The sequence below is a fragment of the Pyrus communis genome, chromosome 13 (assembly GCF_963583255.1).
Source record: "Pyrus communis chromosome 13, drPyrComm1.1, whole genome shotgun sequence".
In the NCBI taxonomy this organism is placed as follows: Eukaryota; Viridiplantae; Streptophyta; class Magnoliopsida; order Rosales; family Rosaceae; genus Pyrus; species Pyrus communis.
In genome coordinates, this window is record NC_084815.1 from 19,424,366 (window position 1) to 19,446,806 (window position 22,441).

The 22,441-nt window shown below is 38.8% G+C and overlaps 3 protein-coding genes and 1 pseudogene across 3 annotated transcripts; 1 reads left to right on the plus strand and 3 right to left on the minus strand.

Moving 5' to 3' along the window:
• Window positions 1–8,577: 8,577 nt before the first annotated feature.
• Window positions 8,578–10,254, minus strand: LOC137713621 (protein MHF1 homolog). The gene is made up of 3 exons (XM_068452943.1): window positions 9,998–10,254; window positions 9,112–9,192; window positions 8,578–8,917 (listed from the first exon to the last, which is right to left on the minus strand). Exons 1-3 carry the CDS (start codon window positions 10,161–10,163, stop codon window positions 8,769–8,771), a joined length of 396 nt encoding a protein of 131 aa, XP_068309044.1. The 5' UTR covers window positions 10,164–10,254; the 3' UTR covers window positions 8,578–8,768.
• Window positions 10,255–11,317: 1,063 nt separating this feature from the next.
• On the plus strand, window positions 11,318–12,752 carry LOC137713619 (trihelix transcription factor ASR3-like). Its single transcript, XM_068452942.1, has 2 exons — window positions 11,318–12,187; window positions 12,378–12,752. Exons 1-2 carry the CDS (start codon window positions 11,437–11,439, stop codon window positions 12,662–12,664), a joined length of 1,038 nt encoding a protein of 345 aa, XP_068309043.1. The 5' UTR covers window positions 11,318–11,436; the 3' UTR covers window positions 12,665–12,752.
• Window positions 12,753–12,950: 198 nt separating this feature from the next.
• On the minus strand, window positions 12,951–14,658 carry LOC137713620 (magnesium protoporphyrin IX methyltransferase, chloroplastic-like; annotated as a pseudogene).
• Window positions 14,659–15,756: 1,098 nt separating this feature from the next.
• Window positions 15,757–18,737, minus strand: LOC137712310 (uncharacterized). The gene is made up of 3 exons (XM_068451411.1): window positions 18,678–18,737; window positions 16,580–18,255; window positions 15,757–15,763 (listed from the first exon to the last, which is right to left on the minus strand). Exons 1-3 carry the CDS (start codon window positions 18,735–18,737, stop codon window positions 15,757–15,759), a joined length of 1,743 nt encoding a protein of 580 aa, XP_068307512.1.
• Window positions 18,738–22,441: the final 3,704 nt, after the last annotated feature.

The following is a 22,441-nucleotide window of genomic DNA, read 5'->3' on the forward strand; positions in this document are numbered from 1 at the left end:
TGACGAATTTGGTAATCAAAATCTCAACTTCCCAAGATTAAGATTTTCAGAATATCAAGGTGTCACGTCCTTTAACCAGAGTTGGCAAGTACACATCACAATTCGCAGATAATTTGGCCAACCTATCCGACTTGTGTGCCACATAATCGTTGTCAGATGATGCAATTAATAATCACTTAAAAATATTATTTGTAATTGCCACAAAAAAAATGAAGTTATTTTTCGATTATCATACCACATGACTTGAAATTCTTTTAAACTTTTATTATGCATTACGAAAATAAAAACTCACGAACTTTTTCTTTATCTATATTTCGCAAATAATCTCCTTATATCAATGACAAGAAGATTTATTTTCCTTACACAATTGAATACGCATGTGGCTTGTACCTTAATTAATTAAGAACATTCACTTATATGCACCTAAAGTCTCATGTTCGAATCTCACTCCATATTGTTTAAATGAATTTAATGTAGATAAAATGTTTGCCATGATAAAATTTGAATATCACTTGACTGTACGTTGAATGCGTAAGTGGCGTCCTGTTTGTACATAACCCATTTATGGGACGGTTGTTATTTTCTTACCTTCATATGCGGAATCTTTGTACTATCTCCTTTTGGATTTTGTTATAAAATTCCAATTGACCAAATAAAAAAAAAAACTTGACTATATGTTAAATGCATAAGTGGAGTCCCATTTATACTTAAATCATTAATGGAACGGTTGTTATTTTCTCACCTTCATATAAGAAGTCTACGTACCACGTACTACGTGCTTTTGAACTTTGTTATAAAACTCATCATTGATCCAAAAGAAACTTGATTATGCGTTGAATGCATAAGCAAAGTCCCGTTTGTACTTACCGAATTTATGAGGTGGTTGTTATTTCCTTACTTTCATATGCGAAGCCCTTGTACTATGCCTTTTTTGACTTTGTTATAAAAATTCCCATTAACAAAAAAAAATTGACTAAACTTAATTTTATATTGTACAAGGAAATATTGTATAATAAAAGAATGACAAAAGAAGTAAAAATAAAGTGGGAGAATGGAGCAAAAATGATTTTGTAACGTTCCACATTTATTTTAAAATCTTTTTAAAATACTATTATTCTTAATTTCTTCCCCGAACATCCAATAGGCGATAGCTCCAACAACCAAAATTAATTAATTAACTAGGTGTCAACGGATGACACGTGGATAACATCTTAACAAGCAGCCACAAATCCAAGATGGAGTTGGATGGGTCCCGCAGTGGGGGACACATGCTGAATGGTCCATGTGAAAATAATGTACACCAAAATCCATATCCGCACAAATCGAACAATAAAAGGACGACAATCACCATCAGGATTGCTCAGTGATTAGAACGAATTTCAGGATCCTTTTTCAAGTAGTATATTTTGGATTAAATGCCTTTGTGAGTTTTTTTTTATCTTTAAAAAAGTAAATTGTCGTGATCAAGCCATCAGCTAATCATTTTTCTTCTTCTTCTTCTTCTTCTTCTTTTTTCTTTTTCTTTTTTAACAAATAATATTATCTACGCTAAGACGGAGAAGGTATTATGAAGCTAGTAATAATGTGGTTTAAATTCGCCTTTACCGATATTCATTTCCCAAGCCTAGAGTTACCAAACATGGGTGAGACAACTTTTTCATTCCCCAACTCTCTTTCCCGCATACGAAACGCAACCTTAGAATGTAAAAGAAACACAATGGAATGCTTACTTATTTGGTACGAAGATGATGAGGAAGGTGCATGGGTACGAGGGCCGTATGAGATTTACAACTCTCTTATCTTCATTTTTCAGGTATGTCATACTCGAAACCAATGGAATTGACATACTTTTTCTTTTATTTGATTGACATACTTTTTTGTTTTAAAAAAATATCATCGATGAATTTAATTTAAACAAGTTTATAGCGTTAGCATCGAACATTTCACATTAACTTAATTGTTAACTAATCTTGTGTCAAGTAATGTTAAATTTTAATCTGTTAATCTCGTATTCATTGTGTCATGTTGAAAACCACCGCCCTGTTTGATAGAAGCTACTAACGAAAAAGAGGAGTAATTCTTTTATTAATTATCCTTTAGGGTTAAAAATTCGTGCTTGATTATTAACTTATGATCTAATTTGAACTTGTACAAATGGTTAGGCAGAATTTGGGCAATTCGGGTTCGATTTTAAAGGCCAATCAAAGAGTTGGCTTGAAAATCTAATCGAATTTGTTAATTAATTAATTTACAGCTCATTGTTTTATAAAGTAAATTAAAAATAATCGGTTTTGCAGCTTCTGACAAGTTTCCGGCAAACGGAGAAACTAGAAGTAAAACGGTTAAAGACCAAAGGTTCACGTGGTATGGGTGGCTTCGTGAAAGTGACACCCTAATCGGTATTATTTACGGCAACCAAAGCAAAACTAAAAAACATCGTAATAAATTAATAATAATAAATAAAAATTGATAATACATCCACCATTTTTACTATAGATACTGTTCTTCACTAGTAAGTGAGAGGTCTTATATTTGATTCTTGTCAAAAGCGAATTTGAACCACATTATTGCTAGCCCATTGTGAAGCTAAACCTAAACCCATCCATTTCCCTTAGTGTACATAATATCGTTTATTAAAAAAAAATGTGTTTATTAAATTGGAATCAGAGGGAAGAGGAACCTGGATAAACATGATTATGTTTCCACCTAGTCCAACACGACCAGACCTACCCCTTCCGAATTTTGATTCCGTCAAATTTCATGGCTACACTACTTTTCGTTTTGCTTGAGTTGGTAAATGAAGGAATAATTACGAATGGGAATGACTCTCATTCCACTCATTCCTTTTCTGCATATGTAAACACGCACTAAAGATCATCTTTAGAAATCTCAATTATTTTGGAGACTGCTTTTGTTACATCTCACATTGTCTAAAGGAGTGGATCCTCTAAACCTTATATGTATATTCCTATGTCTACCTAGCACGAAACCTTTTGGGAGCTCACTGGCTTCGGGTTCCATTGGAACTCCGAAGTTAAGCGAGTTCGCGCGAGAGCAATCCCAGGATGGGTGACCCATTGGGAAGTTCTCGTGTGAGTTTCCAGAAACAAAATCGTAAGGACGTGGTTGGGGCCCAAAACAGACAATATCGTGCTGCGGTGGAGTCGAGCTTGTGATGTGGTGAGGCCCCGGGCTGGGATGTGACAATTTGGTATCAGAGTCAATCCCTGGTCGAATGTATGCCGACGAGGACATCGGGCCCCTAACTTCGAGTTCCATCGGAACTCCGAAGTTAAGCGAGTTCGCTTGAGAGCAATCTCAACATGGGTGATCCACTTGGAAGTTCTCGTGTGAGTTCCTATAAACAAAACTGCGAGGGCGTGGTCGAGGCCCAAAGCAGATAATATAGTGCTACGGTGAAGTCGAGACCGGAATGTGGTCGGGGCCCAGGCCTGGATGTGACAGTTTTGCCTCCAAATATATCAAACAAATCGACGATTATAGTTATAAGTAGTATCCTCATAATAAACCGAGAATAAGTTCATATGAAACAATATCTGAATCGAATGTATTTAAAATGATCTTTAGAGATAATAAAGACAGTAAACTATTTAGATTATAACGTATGTACGGTCTAATTCACAATGTCGCGTTACTCATGAAAAATGAGAGAAGTATTCTCCGTAGAAAAGTCAGGAAATAAAAGCAAAAAAGAGAATAATAGAGGAACACGTGGCAGGCCAAAGCTGTTTCTTGTACGTACCAACAAAGTCATAGGATAATTAAGCATGGGCTTCCATACTCGAGGCTACTTATTTCTTCTCTTTTGTTTTAGGACCACGCAACTGCTTGTGGCTATTTTGTGTGGCTACAGTTCACAAAATGTGAAAATCCACAAGTGCTTTTGAATTTTGGATGCTTTTCTGCAAAAGCACTTAAAATCTTTGGAGTGAACATTTGATTACGTGATGTAGATAGATAGGTCTTTGGAGAAAAACAATTCGGGGATGTTTTGACTATTTTGCACGTTCATGACTCTCTCCCTTTGAATAATGCATTTGCTTTCATTTTTCTTAATTAAATTGATGAATGGTCATTCTTGTGCATATGTCACATTGCCAAAGACAATTTAATTTGTCCAATTTGAATGAAATAATTGATGTATACATGTTTTTTTGTGAAGAAAAACAAAAACAAAAATCTTAAACAGGATACTTCGAATACAATGACCGATGTAAGGGGATGACCAGTCCCGAATATGTTTTTTTGATTGACTGGTATCTGATATTGGGCATTACGAGACCCCGTTTAAGAAGCGGCGCTCAAGGAAATCTCACTACAATTGACATATAGCCCTAAGCTAAGTCAGGGGCGCTTCTAATTTATTTGTTTGCTCATAGATTGCACGATTATTTGCTATTCAAAAATATCTTTCAAGATTAAGCAATAAGTGAATTTGAATTTCACTGTGATTGCTCAATTTAGAACTTATTATCAAGCCAACTACTTAGCGTTATCGACTTTGAATTTTCTTATCAATATATCTTTTTCAATGCGATACTCTAACATATTCAAATTTATAAGAAGGGAATCTAAATTCGGGAGCAAGATGAAAGATACGTGTCATTGTCAACTGACCCACATGCATTGCAATTTCATACGGTACCTCATGTAAGTTGTAACACTTTAAACCTCGGTCACATGACTAATTATTGCTAGACATATATTGTATAAAAAGACGAAGAAAAATTTTCTTGAAATAATTAGGAAGGACATGTTCGAGAAAAAGTGGAACCATATAAATAAATTTTGATGAAGAGGTAGGGTTTAGGATTATTCAATGTGACCAGAAATTCATTACTTAGACAAATGGCATCCAAAGATAGGAGAAGATAAAACTAACAATAATAGATAAATTTTTATGATGCAGATAAATAGTTATTGCGACGATGTATACATGTCAATAAAATTCTCAACTAACAAGTACGACTAACATCTTTTACACATTTGTATGAAACAACATATTCATCGATACTACTACAACACGACGTTCTGATCTAATAATACATTATCATATACAATTCCTTGCCATACAAAAATATGTTCTTAAAATTGAATGTTACGGTAACAGTAAATCCGTCGTGCATTGCACAGGGAGTCTTGAAGAGCAAGAAGGAGGAGTAAATTCCACACGCGTGCATTTATATTACTGTTCATTTATGGGTTTCTGCGGCCCGAGTTATTATTAGTGAATCCGATTCCTAAAGGAATCCTGAGCCTGAGATTGCGATTAATGATTGTTATTGCATTGCAGCGCAAAATACGTCCACCAATCAGCCATCAATAAAATTAAAGATAATTAAATAATTATATTTATTATTTATTCTTCTTCTGCAAAAGTAAATATGTGTATACTTTGCAGGTTTCCAGAATCCAGATGAAGAAACTATACATTAAAAAGGCGCGTGCTTCTGCTGCAAGAGACACAGATGGGACAACTGGAACCACAAAAGCACCCTTTTATTTTTATATAATTTAATTTAATTTTTTGATTTTGATTTAATTTAATTTTTTGATTTTGATTTAATTTAATTTTTTACTTGGCCACCAAGGACGAAGGTTTCAAGAATTCCTGGCCGATAACTGACTACTTTTTTGTTTCGAAAATATCTCTGGTCCTTTTTTATCATATAATTAACAGAAGCTTAACGAAAAATTTTCGGTACTGTTTATTTTATCGAAAAACTTTTGATATTGTTTATTTTAACAAAAAATCATATTTTTACACTAAAAAATTAATCATGATATTATTCACTCTACCATTTATTTTACTTTTATCATTAAAATTTAAAAATTTTATATTATTTTCATTAATTTTCTTTAAAATTAAATCTGTGACATCCCACATCGCCCTGGGGAGTGATCGTTAAATGTATATTCCTATCTCTACCCAGCACGAGGCTTTTTGGGAGCTTACTGGCTCCGGGTTCCGTAGGAACTCCGAAGTTAAGCGAGAAGGGGATTAGAGCAATCCCATGATGGGTGACCCACTAGGAAGTTGCTCGTGAGTTCCCAAAAACAAACCGTGAGGGAATTGTAAGCCCAAAGCGGACAATATCGTGCTACGGTGGTGGATGGGGCCCGGGATGTGGTGGACCCTGGGCCGGGATGTGACAATTTGGTATCAGAGCCTAACTCTGGCCGCGTGTGTGCCGACGAGGACGTCGGGCCCCTAAGGGGGGTGGATTGTGACATCCCACATTGCCCAGGGGAGTGATCCTTAAATGTATATTCTCATCTCTACCTAGCACGAGGCCTTTTGGGAGCTCACTGGCTTCGGGTTTCGTAGGAACTCCGAAGTTAAGCGAGAAGGGGGCTAGAGCAATCCCATGATGGGTGACCCATTGGGAAGTTGCTCGTGAGTGCCCAAAAACAAAACCGTGAGGGAATGGTAAGCCCAAAATGGACAATATCGTGCTACGGTGGTGGAGCGGGCCCGGGATGTGACAAAATCCTTGAACCTGACAAAAAAAAGTAACCCAATTTCATCACCCTTCTTCAACAACTACAAAAACTTTGCATCTTATAACATGAAACAACATTAGCATCACTACTGGAACGTTCTGATTTAATAATATAAGTAATGTATACGTTTTTCTCCGTATTTTATTACATTATTAAATTGAAACATCATGTAACAGCTAACTCGTTTTATATAAATTGCACTCTGAAAATTAAAACAAGTCTAAAATATAAACACAAGGTTAAAATCTTTCCCCTTTCATACTATTCATTCAACTAACCAACTCTTATGATTTTGATCCAAGAGATTTACTTTTGCGTACAAGAAATGTATATATAACGTTTCTTACGGTAATTGTTCTTGTGAGTCGCAATCGTCACTTAGAACAAATATTGTAAATTTGTAAGTAGATGGCGTGCCCACCCTTTTGTAGGCAACAACCTTTCCTGGTAGTTAGCCTAAGTATGCCTAACTAGGCAATGTCCGTGCCCGAAACAACATTGAAAATCGGTTAAGTGGGGACATTTGCATATGATTAATAGTCACATTAAATAAAATTCCCTTTATTTGGAAAAAAACAAGAAGATAAAAGATAAAATTCTCTTTGGACCATCTCCAACCCTCGGAGATAAAAGCTTAAAAATTTAAGCCATCAATTTTAAGCCATAAGTCAGAAACTGTCTTTCTTTTTTCCAACCCTTATGACTTAATATTTTAGCCTGTAATAATTAAATAATGATTTTAGCCTAATTTTTTGTTTTCAGTAACTTTTTTTTTTAAAAGTAAAATTTATGTAGATTATCTTAAATTTATTTTTATGAACATTTTAATCTAAAAATATTTAAATTCTAATAAGTAATTAAAAATCATACAAATACATAAATATTTATAAAGTTTTAAGTTAAAATTGATTTAAATAATTTTCTTAAATTATTTTAGGCGTTAGATTTAATTTTGGGCTGTCAAATCTTTTTTTTTTTTACTATTAAATTTGATCTCATTTTATCATCGCCTTTAGATTATAAGAAAAAAAAAAACGTTTGAAATTGGCCACGCCCCATTTCCAGTCGACACGCATAAACACTAATATTGGCTTAAATCTTAGGGAGAATCTAGCCTAAAGATATATTTTCTCCCCACGACTTATTTTAGCCATGCTTAAAGATGGTTTGGGGTGGGATGGGTGTTAAAGCTTATATTTTAAGCTTTATCCAATGGGTTGAAAATGGTCTTAGTGGGTGGAATGATTTGTTTTCCATTAGGCCAGTGGAAAAGTACCCAAATTCAGATTGGGCTGTCCCACTATAAGCCAAACTTGGGCCAAGTCTGGGTCATACCAAGGGTCAACTAATGACTCATTTGGGAGTGTTTATGTAGAAATGATTTTACCAAATTAGGAGCAAAAGTGCTTTTATTACAAATATGGTAAAAATAGAAAATTTGAAAATCAAAGTGTTTCCTAAAAATTATTTGAAAGCACCAGATATGTGCTTTTCGAGAAAGTCTCTCTATGACTTATAAGCACTTTTTAAGTTTTTCTCCCAATGCAGCCCGAAATGTTCTCACCAACACTTATTGAGATTCCATAAGCAATCTTAAACAAGTCATTGATTATCATTTAAGGCGTTTTAATCTTTTATTAGAAATATGTTAAAAAGAATTTATTAAAAGTTCAAATGTTTCTTGAAAATCACTTTAAAATGCTTTCTAAAGAATCACTAGCTATGTGCTTCTTTAGAAAGTTCTGCTATGACATACGCAATTCCAAGTTTTTTCTGTCAAATACAGTCTAAAACGCTTTTTGCCCTTTCCAGAAGCCAGTCTCAAACAAGCCCTCGACTATCATGTAAAGCGTTTTTAAAATTTGCTTAACACTCCATATTCCGAAAGCGATTTTCGTTCTCGCATAAATCACTCCAGAACGGGCCCTACATTGAACATGGATAATGTGATCGCAATCCTAACCCACCTATCGCAATTCGTCACCACAAAGTTGAACAATAGAGAGAGATACATTAAACAGCAATGCACACAAGATAATCTGAAATGGCTTTAGCTGTTCATACGTATTTACTCAGGATTCTTGAGAAAGTCACATGATGAAGAAGTTGGAGGCTACTAAAAGGTCAAACAAGTCGCAGCTTTTCCTACATAGACATCAAACTTTGGACAAGAAGGATTGATCTCTCTATCCGATTTTCGGGTGTGCATTAGTAAATCATGTTAAGGCAGAGACATACCAAAGCTAAGAATCTGGAATATGTACTACACTGGTAGTTGCTTGGTCTTCCCTCTTTGATGATTTCTTTCTCTTCCTCTGCGATTGTGGTTCTTTGGCTTTCAGATCGTTGCAGAAGGACCTCAACAAGGTGGCCAGATGTTCGTTTCTGTGAACTGAAACCGTGTTTTCCATGAAGAATCAGTACATCCAGATTCCAGAGTCCAAAGAAAAAAGTTCAAACAAAAAAATATAGAAGACAGAACATAATAACTAGGTTCATAAGAATTTGGGACACATTGTTATATCATTCAATCTCGGTGGGGGTGACATCAATGAGAAATCTAAGGCTTGAAGAATGAAGACCCACCAGAAAGTATGACATCTTCCATGTTTGCAGTTTTACGACCACCGTGTTGAGAAAATAACTCGAGGTCCTTTGCCAGCTGTTCTGCTTTGCAAAATTGCAAATCTTCCATTAGTAACCCATGATTGAAATTTAACATACAGGACACTGCAGGAATCTAAACTATCTTTCAGAAGAACTGTTAAGCTCAGGAAATTTATGGCATAAAAATTCTTAGGGTGAATTGTATGATGCATCAAAAGCAATGTCACAATTTTCAAACCATCACATAATATCTCTCACAATCTCTCCCACCAACAAATCTAATCAGAATTTTTTCGACAATTTTAAAATCATCACATTATCTCTCACCATCCTTCCTACCAACAAATCTAATCGGATTTCTTCGGTCCATTCAAACAAAATGCATTCCTTAAAGAAATTTCTCCTCCCATTAATCCTGTGAGAACTTTCTTCAAATCCCACTTTCAAATCAGACCTATCATTTATCAATCGAACTCCAAAAACCCAATTCAGAAACTAATATTCCTACCAAAAGAGGCAGTCCAGTTTGGAGTTTCAATCACCTCCTACTAACGAATCTAACTGGAATTGCTTCGGTCCACGCAAACGACATTCATTTGCATCAAAATTCATTTCTACACCCAGTAACCCAGTTCCTAATCAGACATTCCATTTTCCAATCAAAATTCAAAAACCCAATTCCGAAACTGAAATTTCTAGCAAGCATTTCTGATTCGATTTTCAAACACACAAGCACAAGAATCTCACCACTCTGTTCCAGCCAGTTCTATCATCGATTAAACGAAACTGTAAGGTCATCGCAATTTTCCCAAAATTCTTAATTGCATAGCAGAAAGCAAAAAGATCAAAGCTAAGGACAAAATACCTGCATACTTGAAAGCCAAATCGGCAATGCAAGCCATCACGGGCCCCGAAATCTCCATGGCGTTTCGCTTCCCTGCAGCGAATGGGGAATTTGGAGAAGTGAGAACCGGAAACGAAATCAGGGCCGTCCAAATTAATGAAATATTATGGAAATTTGGAGAGTGCATGCGTGCGTTCACCTTCGGCTTATGTGGATGGTGGAGAGTCTAAATCGATCTATGAGAAGCTCGCTCACTGAGTCGTCTTCCTCCCTCTCCATTTTTTACTCTTCTTGCTCTCTGGGAAATTCTAGGGTTCCGTTACTTTGCACCAATTGCGCGCGAAAACGAATCAAACGCAGCGTTTCTTAAATTGAAATGGGTTAAGAAATTTTGAAGCACATATTTATTTCCCTTTTTTTTCTTTTTATTTTCGAACAAACGATATCATATATACTAATAATACATTAGCAATAATGTAGTTCAAATTTGTTTTTGACGTTACTAGTGAAAAAAAAACTACTAGACCATAGTACTAAGCGACATTTTCTCATCTTTAGATTAAATATAAATTCCAATAACGTATGTCTTTTGTAGGGTAACGTCTACAAATTAAACCAATAATTTTAGGACAGCTGCTAATATTTTCATAATTAAGTTTATCCTCGTATTATGCCCATGTAATGATGGTCGAAAAAAGTGATATCATTTTTGCATCTTCCTTTTGTCTCCAAACCCAGATTTTTGCATATCTCAAAATTAATGATATACCAAATAATTAATCACCAAAATCTTTGATTTACTTAACACTCGGAAATCATTTTCCTTACTCAAAAAGCAAATGAGGTACGCATATAGTGACTGTAACAATGATACTAAACCACGTGCCGTAACATTAGTGGAGTGAGGATCCTCTCCGGATTTTCAAATCGTATTTGTTTTCGTACATCGTGTGAATAATTTTCGTAAGATATTATTAATATTTAATTTTAAATAAAAGTATTTAAAATAATTTCTGACACATGATGTACAATAAACGGACACGATTTGAGAATCCCCATGATCCTCACAAAGAGGATCCGACGAGGATCCTCATTCACATTAGTGGACGACAAACTTCTACCCTCATTGTGTTTAACGTATAATTTTAATAAATATAGACGTGTTACAAAATGACTGGATTGGTAATTCAAAGCAGCAGAGTTACGGTTACACTAAATAATTTCTCCGCTAAGAGCGCCTATACACGTGATGCACCTGTGACCTGTGTAAGGGGGATGTTGCAGACAATTAATTCGCCATTAGCCAGAAGATTAGGCTGTAAATTTTACTTAATTTGTAGGATTTAGTTCCAATATATGGCTGTAAATACTTATAGGAAGAAAAGCCATTGTCCAAAAAGCACAGTCCTCATCTTTTGTAACCAAAACTTTGTGTGATAAGAAAACCCTTTTGTCTCCTGATGGACTTGGAGTCTATGAAACATGAAGCTGCCAGTCCCAGACCTGACCAAGCTGACAAACAGCAAACGCCGGACGGGACTGGCAGCTTAGTCAGCGAAGACAAAACCAAAATCACGAGGCACCCTCGATGGACCCGACACGAGACCTTTGTCCTCATAGAAGGCAAGAGGATCGTGGAGAATGTGGTCCAGAGGGGCCGGCGATCTACTTCAGCGTTGGGGACAGAAAATTTTGAACCCAAGTGGGATTTGGTCTCGTCTTACTGCAGGCAGCGCAGCGTGAGCAGATGGCCTGTTCAGTGCAGGAAAAGATGGAGCAATCTGCTTGTGGATTTTAAGAAAATCAGGAACTGGGAGGCACAGATAAAGCAGGAGGCCGAGTCGTTTTGGGTGATGAGGAATGATGTGCGGAGGGAGAGGAGGCTGCCTGGTTTCTTTGATCGGGAGGTTTACAACGTGTTGGTTGGAAAGGAAGTGACTGCAATGGAAGCCTGTCCCCTCGCATTGTTTATGCCGGGGCAAACAGATGCGAAGGATGGTGATGGGATAGAGGACGCGGCTGCAGAGGAAGAGGATGAGGAGGAGAGACCTGAGAAAGATTTAAATGGTGGTCGAGATGATATGGCAGAAGATAGATTAAGTTCAGATTTTGAGGAGTCTGGGCAAGATGAGACAACCAAGAAATCAAAGAATGAAAACCTTATGCAAGACAGTCCAACAAAAACAGTCACAACTCCACTGCCTAATTCAGGTGATTTATTTTCTTTGCACTGAAATCGTATTTCATTACAATCGTGAATCATGATCATATAAGCTTTCGGGTTTATGATTCTTCATCTAAATGCAAAGATCCATCTGAACAGCTATTCAAACATAATACATTGGAATTGAAGCAAACTTACAACTTGTATTTTGTGTATTTGTTGTGTTTTATCTTCCAGGTGCAATAAAGGAGAAACTAAGTCTAGGCTCAAAGACTTCTGGAGAAAATGTTTATCAGGAGAAATGGAAGCAGAGGCGGGTGTCAACAGATGAAAGCGAACACAGCAACATTGACCAGCTGATCAAAGTTCTGGAAAGGAACAGCAACATGCTGAATGCGCAACTTGAAGCTCATAACATAAATTGCCATTTTGAGAGGGAACAAAGGAAGGAGCAAAACAACAGCATACTCGTTGCTCTCGGCAAGGTCACAGATGTTCTAGCAAGAATCGCCGACAAATTATGATCAACCTTTGTGGTAAAGCGAAAAACTTAGGAAGCTGCATACACATCTTTATCCTAGGCTCATTTTTACTTTCTTCTTGTACCAGTTATTGACATAAAGCTATCGAATTTATATCTTCTAATCTTAAGTAGTTAATTAGAGACGACATCAGACTCCATAAGAGATACAAAGATCATTGTTAGCTTCGTAAACTTGATCGTTTCATCTGGTTACTGTTATAATTAGCAAATTTTTGCCATCTAGCTATGCAAATTGAAAGCAGGATACTAAAATTTCAGAATAGTTTCTTGGGATCGATGGCAATGAATTTAAATTTCATATGAAGAACACAAAATTGTCATCATACATATAAGATTGATAGATGAACATCTAGTATAAAGAGAACAAAGCCATACATACACAAAGAGGATGAGATTCATGAGAACTTACAAGTAAACGAGCCTTACAACCAGTTAGAGCAAAAGGCAGAACTCAAATATGGCCTTTTCCTCCTTACTTAGCAGGAACAGCCTCAACCAGCCTCGAAAAATAAAATTGTGTAGTGGTTAGTCCTCTCTTCCTTATCCTCCATCCAACCTTCTTCAAAGCCCTCTCCACATCCGCCTCTGCATGTAGGTACGCTCTTGTTGCCTTTGAAGGCCCCGGGAACAACTCTCCTATCCTCTTTAGCACATCATAATACAATGTCTTTGGTGCAAAACTTATAAGCAACCGATTCTCCGCCAATGAGGCAAGATGTGCAATCATCCTGTCAGCCTTGCTCTGCGGGTAATGAATCAAAACATCTAGACAGACCATCGTGTCGTACTTCCCATCCAAGCTCTCTAAATCCTTCACTTCGAATTTTGGCAGTACTGGTCCTGCCGAGAAGCCATTGCTTAACTGAAGCTGCTTTTTTGCCTGCATAAAAATCAAAAGTGTGAGATTAAACCACAGCCACGAGCAATTCACATTCAAGCAAAACAATCAACCAATACAACCCAGATTATAAAACTCCAACTCCAAAACCCACATCCAAAAAAGCAGCTTTTTCCAAATTTACTTATTTAAATCTCAAATTTCCAGCAAAACAATCACCAACACTGACCCAGATTCGCAAATTCCAATTCCACAAAAACCCACATTGCCAATCGGCTTCGTTCCACCGAATTCAACATTTCCCTCCAAAACCCACACCCAAAAAGCAATTTTTTTTTTCAAAAATTAGTTAGAAATTCACATTCGAGCAAAACCATTACCAACGCAGGTTAGCAAGTTCCGATTCCACCAAAACCCACATTGCCAATTTCCCCAAGTCCATCAAACCAACACTTCCCTCCAAAACCCAAAACCAAAAAAAGCAGCTTTTTTCAAAATCACTAGTTCAAAACTCACCTGCTTCTCAGCCTCTGCAACCATGGCAGCTGAAATATCAGCAGCCGTGACAACCACCCCTTCCTTCGCCAACGGAATCGCCAACCAGTCCCACACCCGGCGTCGCACACAGAGACCCCCTGAAGTGGGCCCTCATCGGTCAACATCTTTATCACATTCTCAACGGTCTTGGAGTGCCCGAGCCTGATGTCCCTCTGAACTCGGTTGACGTCATCCGTCTCTCTGTATATCTTCTTCCATCGCTCGAATCCAGACTTGTTGAAGTAGTCCTTCACCACCTCCTTGTCGCCACCGCCGACTTTTTCGGCCTGGAGGCGGAGACGCTTTTCCGGGTCGGATAAGGAAATCGAGGCGGCGAGGGCGGCCATCGATCCGCCGCCAATGGCGGCAATTGTGGCGCTGTCGACTTCGGCAGGAGGCGGGAGGGCGAAGAGTGGCTTGACGACGGTGGTGGGGGAGTTTTAGGGTGGTAGGTTTGTTTGGCTTTGGGGAGAATATGGGCCTGGGATTTGGGTTGGGGAAGTGGAGTGGGGAGGATAGTGAGGCGGAGGATGCCATTTTTTGTCCTTTTTTGGGTGTTCTCTCTCCGACAGGCGAGAGAGACTGTGGGAGTGTGACTGTGTGTCCGCTGGGCAGTTGATGAGCTTATCCTCGATAGGATAAGAGCTCATGCTTCCTCGATTCCCGCAGGACCCACTTTTTGTCAGGCTGTGGTTTCAAAAATATTTGGGTGCGCCGGGCGTGCCACATCACCCTGTCCTTGCATTTACTCCATCAAAGTGCATTTGAGTCTTGAATTGGAAGCCCTGCAAGTTTTTAGGCATTGCTAGGGTTTTTTTTTTTTTTTTTTTTACATTATGGGAAGGAGGAATTCAGTTAAACCACATAATAGACAATTTAATTTGATATCGAATTCGTCATTCACGAGATTCGAACTAAGACATCTTACTTACAAATGAAAAAGAATATCACCAAATCGTAGTACTGAATGACCACTTTGCTAGCATTAACTTATAACACAATGATCATGTGGTTTAGATAGCCTATAACATGAAAAGAATGAAAACCAAACTAATTCAAATAAAGTAACGTCTCAAGAAGAAAAAAAAAAACACACCAAAAACCAAAGATTTAAAAAATGAAACTAGCCTTCATGCATGTGTTCATGCGCGTGTAGAAGACATTTTTTAAATCACAGCGTGTTACGCGCGACTTACACATTCTAAATGTATTTATATGCGAAAATTGACAAAAGGAAAGTCAAATATTTCAAGTAAATGAATAATCTTACACTATGTTTGGATGAAGGAAATAAACTTGAAATTTGGATAAAAGTCAGAATTTATAAATTGACATGCACAAATTCCCTTGTTTGGATTTATAAACATAGAAATTTAGAATTTCCGCATGAAAAATAAAAACTTGGAATTTGGGGCCTCCAATTCCCAAGTTTAAATTCCATGTAAATATGTGTCATTTCCCAATTTCTATAATTGAGAGTTTAAAATTAACAAATTCCATTCTCAATTCCATTGTTCTTTTAGATTAATCAAACAAGAAAATTTACAAATTCTATAAAATAAAATCCCTTCATCTCAATTTCCGTCATTTTAAAATTCCTTAGTAATCTTAAATTTCTTCATCCAAACATAGCGTTAGATAATGTTAGAAGAAACCCCTCATAAACCAATTGAAGCAGCTGAGTTCACATAATAAAATCAGTCCCTATATAATTTACATTAAGAATAGAGAAAATAATATTTAATTAACAATTGATTGAATCACATTATTACTAGCCCATTGTGAGGCTAAAGTCTAAACACACCCGTCCCCCTTAACGTAGATAATATCATTTGTTAAAAAAATAAAACAATCATTTGACAATTAATTTAATCACATTATTATCCGCGTGCAAAAGACTTTTTTTATAACTAGCATTACACGCCTCTTAAGATGTTTTGAACATGTTTAAAAATAGAGAAAATAATATTCAATAAACAACTGCTTGAATCACATTATTACTAGTCCATTGTGAGGCTAAATACACCATCTCCCATTTAGTGTAAATAATATCGTTTGTTAAAAAAAATAATCATTTGACAACTAATTTAATCATATTATTATCTGCGTGCAAATGCCTTTTTTTTATAACCGGCATTATACGCCTCTTAAGATGTTTTGGACGTATTTAAAAATACAGAAAATAATATTGAATGAACGACTGATTGAATCACATTATTTCTAGCCCATTGTGAGGCTAAGCCCACCACCATCCCTTTAGTATATATAATATCGTTTGTTAAGAAAAAACAATCATTTGACAACTAATTTAATCACATTATTACTAACCTATTATGAGCCTAAGCCCACACCCTCCTCCTTAGTGTAGATAATATTCTTTGTTAAAAAAAAAAAAAAGGAATTGTTATTAGCACTCCAAAAATCTCATTTGGCACTCCAAACTTTCTATAATTAGAAAGAAAAATACATTTGTGAAGAGTGTAGAATGATATTTTTGGAGTGCTAATAATAGTACTATACTCCTGTTCTTTCTCCTGCTCCTGCTCCTTCTTATCCTCCTGCTCCTGCTTCTTCTCCTGCTCCTGCTCATTCTCCTGCTCCTGCTTCTGCTCATTCTCCTGCTCCTGCTCATTCTCCTCCTCATTCTCCTGCTCCTGCTTCTTCTCATTCTCTTCCTTCTGCTCCTTCTCCTCCTCATCCTCCTCCTGCACCTGCTCATGCTCCTTCTCCTCCTCATCCTCCTCATGCACCTGCTCCTGCTCCTTCTCTTTCTCCTCCTCATTCTCTTTCTCCTTCTCCTGCTCCTGCTCCTGCTCCTTCTCCTGCACCTGCTCATGCTCCTTCTCTTCCTGCTCCTTCTCTTTCTCCTTCTCTTGCTCCTGCCCCTGCTCCTTCTCCTCCTGCTCCTTCTCTTTCTCCTTCTCCTGCCCCTGCTCCTTCTCATTCTCCTTCTCATTCTCCTGCTTCTTCTCCTTCTCCTCCTGCTCCTTCTCCTTCTCTTCCTCCTTCTGCTCCTTCTCCTTCTCCTTCTCATTCTCATGCTCATTCTCCTGCTCCTCCTGCTCCTGCTCCTCCTGCTCCTGCTCCTTCTCCTTCTCCTTTTCCTTCTCCTCCTCATCCTCCTCCTCATCCTCCTCCTCCTCCTCCTGCTCATCCTCATCATGCTCTTGCTCCTCCTCCTTCTTCTCCTTCTTCTTCTTCTTCCCCTTCTCCTCCTCCTGCTCCTTCTTATTCTCCTTCTCTTTCTCATTCTCCTGCTCCTGCTCCTGCTCATCCTTCTCCTTATCTTTTTCTTTCTCATTCTCATTCTCATCCTCATTCTCCTTCACCTCCTCCTGCTCCTGCTCTTTCTTCTTCTCATTCTCCTTCTCCTTCTCCTTCTCCTTCTCATTCTCCTGCTCCTGCTCATTTTCCTCTTCCTCCTTCTCCTTTTCCTTCTCCTTCTCCTTCTCATTCTCCTCCTCCTCCTTCTCCTTCTCATCTTCCTGCTCCTGCTCCTCATTCTCCTTTTCCTTTTCCTTCTCATTCTCATTCTCCATCTCCTCCTCTTGCTCCTGCTCATTCTCATTCTCTTTCTCCTCCTCCTCATCCTGCTCATTCTCCTCCTCCTTCTCATTCTCCTTCTCCTGCCCCTTCTCCTTCTCCTGCTCCTTCTCATTCTCCTGCTCCTGTTCCTCCTTCTCCTCCTCATCTTCCTTCTCATCCTCCTTCTCATTCTCCTCCTTCTGCTCCTGCTCCTGCTCTTCCTTTTCCTTCTCCTGCTCATGCTCCTCCTTTTCCTTCTCCTGCTCCACCTCCTCCTCCTCATCCTGCTCATTCTCCTGCTCATGTTCCTGCTCATTCTCCTTCTTCTTCTCCTGCTTCTGCTCCTGCTCCTCCTCCTTCTCCTCATCCTTCTCCTGCTCCTGCTGCTGCTCCTCCTCCTCATTCTCCTGCTCCTGCTCCACCTCATGCTCTTCCTCCTCATTCTCCTCATTCTCCTGCTCCTGCTCCTGCTCATTCTCCTTCTCCTTCTCCTGCTTCTGCTCCTGCTTCTTCTCCTTCTCCTCATCCTTCTCCTGCTCCTCCTCTTCATTCTCCTGCTCCTGCTCCACCTCATGCTCTTCCTCCTCATTCTCCTCATTCTCCTGCTCCTGTTCCTGCTCATTCTCCTTCTCATTCTCCTCTTCCTCCTCCTTCTCATCCTGCTTCTGCTTCTGCTCCCGCTACTTCTCCTTCTCCTTCTCATTCTCCTCCTCTTGATCCTGCTCCTGCTCCTGCTTCTACTTCTGCTCCTTCTCATTCTCCTTCTCCTGCTCCTGCTCCTTCTCATTCTCCTTCTCCTGCTCATGCTCCTGCTCATTCTCCTTCTTCTCCTCCTGCTCATGCTCCTGTTCCTGCTCCTGCTTCTTCTCCTCCTGCTCCTGCTCCTTCTCATTCTCCTTCTCCTACTCCTGTTCCTGCTCATTTTCATTCTCATTCTCCTTCTCCTGCTCATACTCCTGCTCCTCTCCTTTTCCTTCTCATTCTCATGCTCCTTCTCCTTCTCATTTCTCATGCTCCTGCTCCTGCTCCTTCTCCTGCTCCTCATCTTCATCCTCATCCTCCTTCTCCTTCTCCTGCCTCCTCCTGCTCCTGCCTCCTCCTCATGCTGCTGCTGCTCCTCCTCATTCTCATTCTCCTGCTCCTGCCTCCTCATCCTCCTCCTCCTCTTGTCCTCCTCTTTCTCCTTCTCCTCCTCTTTCTCCTTCTCCTGCTCCTGCTCCTGCTCATCTCCTTCTCCTTCTCCTCCTCATCCTCCTTCTCCTTCTTCTGCTCCTCCTCATCATCCTCCTCCTCCTCCTCCTCCTTTCCTTCTCCTTCTCCTTCTCCTGCTCATTCTCCTCCTTCTCCTTCTCCTGCTCATTCTCCTCCTTCTCCTTCTCCTTCTCTTGCTCCTGCTCCTCTCATTCTCCTTTTCCTTCTCCTTTTCCTGCTCCTGCTCCTTCTCCTGCTCCTGCTCCTGCTCTTATCTTTCTCCTTCTCCTTCTCTTTCTCATTCTCCTCCTCCTGCTTCTGCTCCTTCTCCTGCTCATTCTTTTGCTCTTGCTCATCTCTTTCTCCTTCTCCTCCTCCTGCTCCTACTCCTGATCCTTCTCTTGCTCATGCTCATCTCCTTCTTCTTTTCCTTCTCCTTCTTCTTCTCATTCTCCTTCTCCTCCTCCTCCTCCTCCTCCCGCTCCCGCTCCTCTTCCTCCTCCTCCTTCTCCTTTCTCCTTTCTCCTTTCTCCTTCTCCTTCTCCTTCTCCTTTCTCCTTTCTACTCCTCCTCCTCCTCCTCCTCATCCTGCTCTTGCTCCTGCTACCTTTCTCCTTCTCCTCCTCATCCTCATCCTCCTCATCCTACTCCTGCTCCTGCTACCTTTCTCCTTCTCCTTCTCCTTCTTCTTCTTCTTCTTCTTCTTCTCCTCATCCTTCTCATCCTCCTCCTCCTCCTCTTGCTACCTTTCTCCTTCTCCTGCTCCTGCTCCTACTCCTGCTACCTTTCTCCTCCTCCTCCTTCTCCTTCTCCTCCTCCTCCTCCTCCCCCTCATTCTCCTGCTCCTGCTCCTGCTCCTGCTACCTTTCTCCTCCTCCTCCTTCTCTTCCTCCTCCTCCTCCTCATCCTCCTTCTCCTTCTCCTCCTCCTCCTCCTCCCCCTCCCCCTCATGCTCCTGCTCTTGCTCCTGCTACCTTTCTGCTTCTTCTGCTCATACTCCTGCTACCTTTCTCCTTCTTCTACTCCTGCTCCTGCTCTTGCTACCTTTCTTCTTCTCCTTCACCTTCTCCTTCTCCTCCTGATTTTTATGAGTTCTAGCAAATTGATGAAAAATAACCCCTGATTTTTATGAGATCTAGCAAAATATACATGGTTTATTGATCTAAAACAATATAACCCAAACGAACTATGGATTTGAGGCAAAAATAACACACAGTATTGTTTGAACTATCCTAAACTTAAACATGAAATTGAAAAATAGTAGTGAACACATAGAATTTCAGTTTCAGAAATAATTGATTAGTTATCAAAATGCAGTTTCTAATTTAAAATTGATAGATTATATGGAATCAATAACATGCAAACAAGGATTTCAGTTTAGTACCTTTTGTTTGGAGGCAACTTGTTGCTTCTAGGGAGCTTCTTGTTCATTCTGAAGTTGTTGATCGTTGAGAACTTGTTGCTCGGCTAGAATTTGTTCTTCTTCTGCCATTGTTGCTCGTCGGAATTTGTTGTTCTTGGCAAGTCCTTGTAGATTTTGGTTTGAAATTTGGAATTGGGTTTTGCGGAAAGGAATCCGAATTGTAGGGGTGGTTGGTGCAATTAATGGCGGTGGAGTGGTGGATTGAATGTAGTAACCGTTATATTTGTAATGGGCTTGGGTTATTTCCGTCAGGGTCATTTTTGGGATAATAAATGTTATGCGGGTTGGGCTTTTAGTTAAGCCCGCATTTTTTGTTTTTTAAGAGCTTGGGTTATGTTCTTATGATTAAAGCTTAAGCCTTTTTTATTAATAATAGTTTAGGATGATGTTTCATTAAATAAAAGTTAGCCCAAGTCCTTTTCATCAACGCTCCGTTAATTTTACTAGATGCTGATATCTCATGTTATAAATAGAATACTTTGTGTAATGTTGTTGTATTTGGCAGAATGCGTCTGATCTATCAGATCTAGTCAGCTCGAGAAGAGACAGAAAACCAGAAGAAGTGACTTTTGTTGATGAATGTGAACTAAAAAGTTAGGCTTTCCGGGCAGAGAGGTCTTTTTTGGCATACTTCTCTTTCTATTTTATTTATATACATAATAATAAACTTTGGCATGATTGTCTTCATGAATGCCATGTTCTGGGGATTGCGTCTGTGTTTGTTTTTTCAGATGACACCTATGTTTCATTAAATATTGGAATCGGGACATCCCTATCTTCTACAAAACCATAAGGCCTAAAACACTAATTTTTCATGTATCATGATTACTTCTCTTGCCATTGTAGAACTCTTACGTAAACACTAAAATCACAAAGTGGTTTTCTTGTACTTAGATTGACCTTTAAATTTTCTGCAGTAACCAAATTACGTGTCTTTTGTCTTCTTCACCCATTTGGAAATTTTTTTGGCAATGTTGTCAAAGATTCACTATATCTTGTTTATGGTTTCATGCTTATTAAATTTCTTCTGCTTAAACAAACAACCAAGGTTCTGGATGTCAAGGGATATTGTCTATTCAATAATTTATACGCATTCCGATTTTTCGCAGGTGTTTCTTTCTAGGTAAATCATATAGCTTGGCCGGTAAGAGGGTAGAAGCTTATGTGTTGTACTGCCATGCTCGCTCCCTTGCAGAGAATGCCCTACAGAAATTTCAATCTGTGAATAATGGTGACGAGGTTCGTATTACTGTAGGCCTTTTATTTTTGGCAATGTGTTTGCATAAACATTGAGTTAACAATATGGACCTTTGTACTTTAAATTAATACCCTTTTGTCAGATGTATCTTGGGTATAGCCAAGCTACGTTAGGTATCTGTTTAGTCTGTCCGTTGGTTACCCATGCAACTGGGGAGACAGATCTTTTGGAGTTGAAACTTTCAATTAGTTGACCTATTATCATACCATATACCAGTTTTCATGAATGAGCACTAAGATGAATATAAGTTTGATCGGCTCTATCTTTATAGCAGGCGATGATCAAAGAGTTGAAGACATTGTGTGATGAGTGCAGATCCAACAGTTGCATAGAACATGCCACGGGGATCATGGAAGAGCTTCAGGCTCCTGAAAACCTTTCAAAAAAGATATCTAATATCAACTTAACTGATGTTGACAAGAAGGTACGACTTAGTCATTCCCTCTTTAACCATTTTTAGGCAGAATCTCCATGATTTTACACACACAAAATTCTGTTAATCATGTCAGTGTTTATCTGGTTTGTGTATAAATGTGCCGGGCAAGATAGTGAGGGTGTTTTGCATACTCGATCAGGATCCTCTCCATTTGGGTCCAAAAGTGAAGAGGTCTACTTGATTTTGGACCAATTATGGCTGTCTGTGGCCCGTCTAGGCCTGCCCAGACATTGGACTTTCCAGATTAAGAACTGGCCTTGTCCTTGTGCACTTCTTAGGCTTTATGGATGTTCAAGCTGTTATGTGTTTTCTAGGTTGTGAGAAACCGGGACTTCTAACCCGTGATACTATGCTATAGTAACTATCTATTGGATGAGTTTTTTTGTTGACAAATTTGTCTATAAGCCTCTCTGTGATTATGCTCATGTTCGGGCATGTAATAGAATGTGCCTAGGTCTAATATTCTGACACTTTTGTGATATGCTGATTTGGGTATTTTCCAGGTGGAGTTCCTCCTCGAGAAACTTGATGTCTATGAATCTGCAGTTG

Excerpts from the sequence above, each read along its gene's own strand:
- LOC137713621 (XM_068452943.1), bottom strand. The coding sequence starts at position 10,163 with ATGCACTCTCCAAATTTCCATAATATTTCATTAATTTGGACGGCCCTG. Across the intron at positions 9,193-9,997 it reads TTTGGCTTTCAAGTATGCAG|AACAGCTGGCAAAGGACCTC; the intron begins GTATTTTGTCCT and ends TTTGCAAAGCAG. Across the intron at positions 8,918-9,111 it reads GGAAGATGTCATACTTTCTG|TTCACAGAAACGAACATCTG; the intron begins GTGGGTCTTCAT and ends ACACGGTTTCAG.
- LOC137713619 (XM_068452942.1), top strand. The coding sequence starts at position 11,437 with ATGGACTTGGAGTCTATGAAACATGAAGCTGCCAGTCCCAGACCTGAC. Across the intron at positions 12,188-12,377 it reads AACTCCACTGCCTAATTCAG|GTGCAATAAAGGAGAAACTA; the intron begins GTGATTTATTTT and ends TTTATCTTCCAG.
- LOC137712310 (XM_068451411.1), bottom strand. The coding sequence starts at position 18,737 with ATGAGGAGGCAGGAGCAGGAGAATGAGAATGAGGAGGAGCAGCAGCAG. Across the intron at positions 18,256-18,677 it reads AGCAGCAGCATGAGGAGGAG|AAGCAGAAGCAGGATGAGAA; the intron begins GCAGGAGCAGGA and ends TAGCGGGAGCAG.